Source organism: Phoenix dactylifera, chromosome 6 (assembly GCF_051530095.1).
Source record: "Phoenix dactylifera cultivar Ajwa chromosome 6, Ajwa_hap1_PhDact_Kaust_v1.1, whole genome shotgun sequence".
In the NCBI taxonomy this organism is placed as follows: Eukaryota; Viridiplantae; Streptophyta; class Magnoliopsida; order Arecales; family Arecaceae; genus Phoenix; species Phoenix dactylifera.
Window position 1 is genome coordinate 36756477 of NC_143195.1, and position 9448 is coordinate 36765924.

Genomic DNA, 9448 nt, shown 5'->3' on the forward strand with positions numbered 1-9448 from the left:
GCGACTGGCGACGGCACTTCCAAGTAGTCAAATCGAACGGGGAGCGGATCAGCTACAATGGTACATATGTGGTAATAAACCGACGCGCCGCTGATGACGCCCATTAAGATTCCACCCGTCATGCTTTCGGTGGAGCCATCGTCACTATCGGTGCTCGAAGACTTCTCTCCGATTTCCTCTGATTAAAATAGATAAAGTTACGGAATTTGATCAGCGGAAAAAAAAAATCTAAGCTAAAAATTGACTATGACGCTAACCATGGTAAGGACTTGCGATAACGTTCCAAGCTTGCTATGTTTCTGTTTGTTGGACGAGACTTTTTGGGCCGGCGATAATTGAATTTTTTGCTTGGACGGTGGGCCATAGAAATCTATTCGCTGTCAGAAATAGTGTGCTTTTTTGTTATATTATAATCTGCTACCGTTCCAGACCGTTTCATATAATAATATATGAAGTGTTAGATGAGAGTGATAATTTATGATTCGGCCCTCAACCCAATTTACAAAGGGATCCACTTTAAATAAGTTGGATTTGATAAAAATAATTTTAAACGGTAAATGTGTTAATTCGCCAAAATATATTTATTAAATAGATTGAGTCCAGATTTAAATCTTTAATCCGTTAAAACTATTTTGACCTCTTTAATAATTGAGTCGAGTTATGATCCGACTCGTTTAAAAAATATGTTTAACCTATTTGAAACTTGTTTAACCCGATCCGCTTAATATGTTTAACCTATTTAAATTCATTTAAATCATTAAAAATCCATCTAACCTGTTTAATCTGTTATGGGGGTTACATCTGTTCGGTCGGAATATCTGTTTAATAAAGACGTTCGATTCAGATTTGAAATTTTGACTGGTTTAATAAATAGATCATATTTGGGTTGCTGAATTTTTGACTCGACCCGTATCTGATCTTATTCGATTTGATTGCCACTTCTAGTTTTAGACTTGCAAGGCCAACGTTTTTAATGTTGAAAAATAGATTTCATTATTGCGGGTGCATGCTCCTAAAAGCAACCTTATAGGTTCAGGTTCTAAGCCTCTAACCTCACATGATGGTTTGCCACTTTGTCTATAAATTGGTCGGTCTTTGTAAAGGTTTTTCTTCTGGCGATGAAATCAAGGTACCATTCAGGCCTTCTACCATACTTCAATTTAGCAAGCCAACAAGAATGCATTTGTGTGACGATAAAAACATCCTGAAATTTGGCCGGCTTGGACGCTAAAAACAGACCTGTGAGGCGGACTTCGGCAAAAAAGAAAAAGCCCTATTCGGAAAGCACTACAGGCTTAGAAAAATAAAAAGTTAACCCGACCCAAGATGATTATATATACTAATATACTAATTATATTAACTAATTATAATAATAATAATATAATATTATATAATATATTAATGAATATATATTCAATATCGGATATGTTGAGCACGCATGATATTGACCTTTTATGAATGGGCCAACCCTCGACAAAAAGTGGAGGCCCCATATTCGGGCCGGACCGGGCTTAGGTATAAACATTGGGTCTCATTTTTACTGTATAGCCTGGCCCGACGTTTGATTAGCTCTAGTTCCAAGGAATTCAATATCCTCTACGAACACTAGATCAAGAAATAGACCTGTTTTTTCTACAGCAATCCAAGTGGGCAATATTTCTTCTTTTCTGATTTCATCAATTTACAAATTGCAAGGATGGCAAGCAGTGGCACTTCTAACCCCGTTGGTCAAACAGATAACAGAGCTCCTCTTTTTTTTTTTTTTTTCTTTTTTTTTTCTTTTTTTTTTTTTGCTAAGGCAGATGGATTATACCTGATGAGTACGGATGCATCCAATAAATTTAAAAATAAAATATCTCGGAATGCCCGGAGCAACTCCCTGTTACCACCCCATAGGGTATTATCGGAGTGACTAGCTACGTAAACAACCCTCTAATCCGCGGCCTCATTAGCTTTACGGAATAAATGCTTGGCCTAAAAGGTCCCTCCAAAATGATAGGGATGAGCACAAACCGGTAGGCTTTCGAAGTGTATCGTCACCTAACAATAGAGTGGATAACAGAATGAACGGAAGCACCTCTTCAAAATGACATGATCAAGCATATGCTGAATAAAACTGCTGTACTTCATGTAGTTTAGGTGAGAGCTAGTGGTGACAGGAAGTGCATGCTAAGCATGTCTGCCATGAAGTTACAATCATGGTTAGTCACCCTAGCTTGCCTCTAGACTTCACCTTACTTGGACGTGACACTCTCCTAGCGTATCTAAGCGTTTACCCACGCTGCAATAATATGAAATCGTTTATGTTTCTTGCAAGAGAAATTTGTTTATAGATGTTCACTGTGAATGCGTCAAGAAGTCACATTCATCGTGATAATGTCAAATAAACCGAGAGGTATACATATATTGTCATTGCTGGTGACAATGTGGAGACTTTTTAGGATCTTCATGGAGAGCTGAATCTGGGATACTAACTAATTGTGTAGTCGATGAGAGTACGTAGAAGGTTGGTGACTTCATGATTCTACTCATCAGCAGGAGTGTTCATGCAGAGAATTACTTCAACGAGTCTTCTGGGGACTTGCACTGGGAGCTAGCTTAGCTTGTGATCCAAAGTGTTCAGATCATGAAAGGGTTTTGTAGAGTAGAAGGGGAAAACTAGTAATCAGCAATGAAGGCTCTAGTTAGTGGAGGTGCAGTTCTTTAGTCTTCCGGGGATGAAGTTGGGATGGTGGTATAAGTTACAGAGCAGGAATAAATTGGTATGAAGTTCGAAGCAAAGTGGTTTGTGTTTGTATATTTTCATCTTCGCTGCAAACACTTGCACAGTGGTCATGGTCGAGATCCCTTCTACACATCCACTTAACTATAGATGAATACAATGTGTCCATAGAAAGGCACCATGAATTTCTTAACCTTCTATCTGCTGACTAATATTAAACCTTCGGACTGGGGCTGTATCTTTCCTTTCTTCGGGTGAATGGACTGTTGGATTGCCCGATGGTCACTTTGAGATCTATGCAGATGGATGAATGGTGTTCGGAGTGCTTCGAAACATATGCTGGGTGCAATCCCATTGTCAATCCACTACAACAAAAAATCTGTTTGCCGACCCTATATTGCCGACGCTAGATAAAAGCGTCGGCAATTTTTTCTCTTGCAACAGTAAATGCCGACGCTTTTGGAAAGCGTCGGTACAAAATCTTCCGCCGACGCTTTTGATAGTGATCACCGACGCTTATAAGCGTCGGCATAAGGGATAAATGCGACGACGCTTATAAGCGTCGTCGGACTTCATTTCTCCCACAACAAAACCCGATCGACCCTCTCCCTCCGCAGCCTTAAATCCCTACTATCCCTAGCTCGCTCACGCCGACCGACTCCCCCCTCCCTCCGCCGATCTCAGCCATTCCCCTTCTTCGAGCGACCCCAAATCGCGTTCCTCCGCCGCATCTCCTTCCCCTCCTCCCCCTCTCCGTTGGCCTCCTCTTTGTGGATATCTCCCGCCTCCTCCGCCGCAGAGCACTCACGCGGCGTTTGAAGTTTGGAGCCGGCAAGGACAGGGACAAGGCCAGGTTTGGGATCTTCTTCTCTTGCTTCGATCTTTAAATTCTAGATGTTCTGGATCTTTAAATCCGTGCTTGCCACCGCCATCCACACCGGCAGAGCCTGAGGGTAGCTATCCTCCTCCGCCGCCTGGGATGCCGAATTCTGAATACTACCCTCCATCATCAGGTTCATGGGTTTGCTCACATTGTTACTGGGATTTCTTCTATGCTAGTCTATATATATGTTGTGTTTTTCTTTCTATTAGTTCGTAACTTCTGTTTTTTTTTTAAATTTGAAGAACTATTGGTGCTTTTGGTTGATGTATAACTATAGAGTAAGGTGGTTTTCTTCTGCATATTTTCAAATTACTGCTCATAGATTACGTATTAGAAGCTAAATGATTGAGGAGGTGATCGTAGAGGGGAAAAAGATGCTGGAATGTTTGAGTGAAAATCTGACCTTGCCTACGGGACTCCTTCCCCAATTCATGGTGGAAATAAGCTTTATAATTTTTTTTGTTTTTAATTTTGATATGATTTTGCACGACAAAATAAGCTCCAGGTTCAGGTTCTATTCTGATACTGGTGTCCTTGTCGTATTTTCCAAAAGTATTATCCTATCATAAAGCTGATTATCGATTAGATGCAAAAAATATCAAATTTTAAATAAACTTTGATCGAAACCCATCAAAATAAATATAGTTTAGGCCTGATGCCCCTCCGCTATATTTGGTCATTAACTCCTTCAATTTTTTTTTTAGATTTATAAGTAGTATCTAAGTTTATAGTCATCATCTGACCAAAGATATTTATATACTACAAACAAGAGAAGTTCATGGTTCTGTTGGTTCTTCTGGTGGTCCTGATGTGGTGCTGACGGTCCTACTATAGTTCTCAAAAAGTAATTGATCCTTAGGTCTACCTAAACCATCTTTTTAGCTTTATAATTAGCATCTAATTTTGCAATTATCATCTGACACAGGACATTTGTACTAATGCACTATAAAGTAATGTAAGAGAGAACTCCTTTCAGCTGTTATGAAAGTGAATTAGTACGTTATCAAATCAAAGCCATAATTATATCTCAAACAAAACCGTAGTTTATTTCCTACAAAAGTGGATGTCAGACAAGTAATTGCAGTTAAACATCGTGCTTCTGTAGCAGTGATGCGAGCAATTCCTTAACCCTTCATGCTTCGAGTCTAGACCCCATAAAACAGAGTCAACCACATTTAGTATTTATTTTCATAAGTACATAAGTACTAAAGGGTCTCAAAAAAATCTATTTTGAGAATACGACCATGGCAACCACATTTGGTCCAGACATCTACAGGCTGTAGAAATTTGAAAAATATATTAAAATGGTCTCACTTTGAAACACCAGTCAAAACACCATGCTATTAAACTGAGAGCAATATTTGACTTGCCTGGAACCATCTGACATCATCAGGATTGTGAAACATAAAACGCACAGTGGCCTTCTTCTTTGACACTCTTTGGGGGTAACTGCAACAACAAGGGTAACTCCATCTATTAGTAGTATTATAGAATTTAACCTTCATATTTAAATTTGTTCTTGAAATATAAATTAGCCTTTAGTGATTATAGATGATAAGGAACTTCATACTCTGCATGCAAAAAGAGAAGAGAGGAGGTTGGGAGCTTAATGCAGCTTGCAAATCTCATGGGTAACTTATTAGTAGTTGTTGAAACTTCATTCTTCTATACCTCAATGTCTAGTTGGAGAAAAGGTTTGTGCTTCATCCACTGTTTGCAATTAGATGCTTGAAATTTTCTGTCTGCTCTGGCCTAATCTGCTTATTCTTTTTTTATGGATTGTGATTTATGTGGTTTGCTATGAGCTGGTTCAATAGTGATTAGGTAGTGATTTAGTGTGTTATTTGGATTTTTTCCCTCTTCTGGTGGACTAGTGGATTATGCTTTAGTTACTCTTGTATTCCACTTCAGGTTGGTTCAGCTTCTCGGGGGGTGACCAAGAAATGGTGCCTAACTCTGCGAAAATGTCCACCGTGTTCAATTGCATAACATATATACTATCACAGCATTGTTATGTTTTTAAAACATTTTAACAGTCATGGAGTTTTGAATTTGGACTGGTTAGGCATGATCGATGTCTATTACTCATTGTAAGTCTTAAAAGTAGATGAATTAGAGAACATGGGGCTGTAGTAATACCAATATTGCATGCAATTGTCATTTTTGTTTTGTGATCCTGAGCATCGATGAACATTGGTCTTGTTCGGTTGCTGTTCTCTGTTAATTTATAGGTTTTGTATTTCCGGTTCTGTTTTTATTTGGCCCAGGCGTCTGATCTCTGTGTTTGACTGTAGTTATGATTTCTATGGTTATGGTTGTGATCATGATATAATTACATATTGAGATGAAATACAGCTGTTGTGTGGCAGATACTTCTATTCGTTTAATATCCACAGTGGTCTTCTCTTCTTGCTTTGCCTCTTGAAATCACTATAGCCAAATTTGATGTCATGAATTTTGAATCATGAATCAATTAAGCTGGGCATGCAGAAGACATTAGAGAATTTCAAGAACATTATCCTATTATCTTCGCCACAGGTATCGTTTTTTTCTCCATTAATAATAATGGCTTCTTCTTTCTCAGATAATTAGAAATAAATTATCTTTCTCAGAATTACTCATGGCCCCAAGCATTTTTACTTGCATTTTTATTACCTGGAAAATAATTAGAAATAATTAGTTACTCTTGCATTTTTAAATATTGATGCCAAATAAATTACTTGCAGAAATAAATTAGTTACTCTTGCATTTTTAAACAGATTTCAATTGCTTAAGTACTTGCTTAGGTAACAAAATGCACCGAGGAAAACGATTCAGAGATGTGGAGTTCCAGTAGTCTCAGGTGGGATCTTCTTCTGCTCAGTCCATGCGATCCCAGCAGCCCCAGCAGCACGAGTCCGAGTCTCAGCATGAGTTCCAGTCTCAGCAACATCCAGGCCAGGAGGTTATGGATGACTTGCATATCCAAGGTAATTTGATTTAAAGTGCATATATTAAGTTCATTTACAATCTAATTATTTTAATTAATTTGCCTCCAATGTTTTAATTATTATTTTTTATAGATGAACAAGTGAGAGTGAGGTTGACACGGGGTTCCTCTCGAGCACGGGATGTGTGGCAGCTTCGTGAGGATGAGAAGATGGTCGTCGAATGCAACGAACTAGGGCAGCCCATCAAGAGGGCTGGAAGCCTTTTATCAAGTTTCTTAGGATCAGTTGCGCGTAGGGGTCAGTTGTGTCCGCTCAACTATCATAAGTGGAATGATATGCTTCCTTCTTATAAAGTTGAGCTTCTTAAATTTGTACAGGTAAAGAATTGAATTTAATATTGTTAATTTGATAGGTACTGTATGTTAATTTGCTTACTATTATAAATTTAATTTTTTGATTTTATATTATTATAACATTCTTTTGTTTTGGTGTAGAAAAAATTTGTGCTCCCTCCAGAGAGCCATGATTGGGTGCTAAAATCCCTCAACCGCAAATGGAAAGAATATAAGTCGAAGTTGAAGGCCGACTGGAAGCGCGAGGGTATGACAGAGGAGGAGGTTGCTCGTGTTTGTCCTCCTGATGTATACCATCATCAGTGGAGGGAGCTTGTTCACTATTGGTTTTCCGAGAGAGGACAGGTTGTGTATTCTCTCTCAATACCTTATATAATATTTAATATATTTAATATATTACAATGTTTAATTTTTTCGTGGTAGACATATTCTGACATTGGTCGAGCCGCACGAGCATCTCAGACAATTCCTCACACTTCAGGCTCGAAGAGTTATGCGAGGCTCAGAGCTGAATTCGTAAGTTTTTTTGAAACTTTTTGAAACTCTTGTATCATATAGCATGTATCATGATATAGTTCTATAAGATGAAACTCTTCCAATATACTTTTTGTTGTAGATGGAAGACCATGGGAGGAAACCTGGTGAGGTGGAGTTCTATAAGATGACTCACACCCACCGAGATGGCAGCTTTGTCCGAGAGGAGTCGAGAGATATAGTTGTATGTATTTATTAATAATTTCTGCAATGATTTTTTATATATATTAATTTTTCAAAAATTAATTTGATTGTTTTTGAGAGATATAGGACAGAGCTACATCCCTTATTTCAGAGCGTATCGGAGAGTCATCTTCAATCGGCAACACCAGAGGTGTCGAAGCTCAGGTGTTTACCGAGTTGATGGGCTCGGAGCGTTATGGACGAGTGAGGGGTTATGGCGTTGGAGTTACCCCCACTCAGTTGTCTGCAGTGGGTAGATATACTCAAGATGGTAGACAGAGTAGTAGCACTGCAGAGGTTAATGATCTGAAGGCAGAGATAAAAGAGTTGAAGCAGAGCCACCAAACAGAGATGCAATCTTTGAGGGCTCAGATTAATCAGATTACATCTTTGTTGCATCAGTTTGTCCCTCCTCAGGTAAATTACTACATCTACTTGAACATTTTGCATAAGTATCATATTTTTCTTAAAGAGTTTAATAATTTTCGTATTCTTAACTGCTTTAGTTTTTTTATTACAGGTTCCTGATAGTTCATCTGCACGTAGAGATGGTGATGCTAGCGACCCCTGAAGCATTTATTTTAGAGTTTATATGTATTTTTTTATGCTTTTTGAAGTACATTGTAAACGTAAATTGATAGTATGAATGTAATTTGACAATATGAATGTTTAGATAAATATGTTTGATTTTGTGTATATCTCGCTTAGTTGTGTGGCTTTGATTTTGTAAACAGGGTTTAGAAATTTGGTGCCTCCCTTTTCAGGAATGGCCTGAAGAAGATTATCCACCATATGCAAATGGTCCTGGCTATGTTGTGTCTTCTGATATTTCAAGCTTTATTGTATCAGAATTTGAGAAACAAAAATTGAGGGTACGCCTTTTTCTTTTTTTTTAATCTTCTTATGCTTTGAACATTCTGGAACAGTTAATTTCTTTAGACAGGCTTAGGACTGCTTGAAACCAAATCTTACGTGCGTGCATGATCGATGTTTTTCATCTTTGAAATGATCTTTGTGATGGCTGTCTGAAATCAAAAGACAGTCTCCCATGTTTTTGTGGATTTCTTTACTATTTAATCTGTTAAACGTGCATTCTTGCCTAGGATGTGGGTTTTTGTACTCACTGGACAGATGTTTTTTTAAATAAAAAAAAAAGTTTTAAAACCTTTCTGGTTTCAATAATTGGTTTCCTTGACATGCCTTTGGAAAGGAACAAAAATAAAACGGAACTGTGTCTATGAAGAGCAAAAAATCTTCCTATAGCAATGCTTTGGTTTCTTTTGTCATTTGCATAAACTGACACCAAAACCTTCTGTCTCCCTATTTTTTGGCTAATAATGGTGCTTGTCCTATTATTCTCATGTGATTACATAAATGGCCTTTGCTTGTTTTCCATATATTGGGAGATGTGATAGGGTTCTATACTCTAATGTTATTTTAGATACCTTGGCTTTCTTGAACTGCAGGTGCTCTTTAAAATGTGGTTGTCGAGTACTATGCACTGTTCTTGTATCTGTTGCTTTTAAATATATTACATATCTGATCTGCATAGCCAGGCACTTGAATGCGTTTTGTAGTTCCAGTACTTTTGAAATCTGTATCCTTATTTTTGAGAACAGGTTTTTGCAGTTTCCATGAATAAATATTCTAGAGGCTTTTACTTTGGAAATGCAGAAGTGTTTTCAGAATTGATTTTGTGGAGGATTTGCCTGGTCGATGGTATAAGGAGGACCATTGAAGATGTAGGCTTTTGGAGTCAAGTTACTATGATCAAATTCTATTGATGTGCTGGAAGATAGGAACAGCGATAAGAACAGCTGATATATTGATAATCTTTCATTTA

The 9448-nt window shown here is 37.9% G+C and overlaps 1 protein-coding gene across 2 annotated transcripts; it reads left to right on the forward strand.

The window, feature by feature from the left end:
- Positions 1-6348: 6348 nt before the first annotated feature.
- LOC120105200 (uncharacterized) lies at positions 6349-8301 on the forward strand. 2 transcript variants are annotated; one of them, XM_039117451.3, is made up of 7 exons: positions 6352-6574; positions 6668-6912; positions 7030-7233; positions 7312-7404; positions 7505-7606; positions 7693-8022; positions 8126-8301. In XM_039117451.3, exons 1-7 carry the CDS (start codon positions 6472-6474, stop codon positions 8174-8176), a joined length of 1128 nt encoding a protein of 375 aa, XP_038973379.3. In that variant the 5' UTR covers positions 6352-6471; the 3' UTR covers positions 8177-8301. The 2 variants fall into 2 exon arrangements, with proteins under 2 accessions (XP_089779771.1, XP_038973379.3); XM_089923645.1 differs by having other exon boundaries at positions 6349-6574; positions 7693-8171.
- The last annotated feature ends 1147 nt before the right edge of the window (positions 8302-9448 follow it).

Bases quoted from the DNA above. Each gene is read 5' to 3' on its own strand.
- LOC120105200 (XM_089923645.1), top strand. From the start codon at position 6,472: ATGCGATCCCAGCAGCCCCAGCAGCACGAGTCCGAGTCTCAGCATGAG. The intron at 6,913-7,029 runs GTAAAGAATTGA...GTTTTGGTGTAG, and splicing joins AGCTTCTTAAATTTGTACAG to AAAAAATTTGTGCTCCCTCC. The intron at 7,607-7,692 runs GTATGTATTTAT...TGAGAGATATAG, and splicing joins AGGAGTCGAGAGATATAGTT to GACAGAGCTACATCCCTTAT.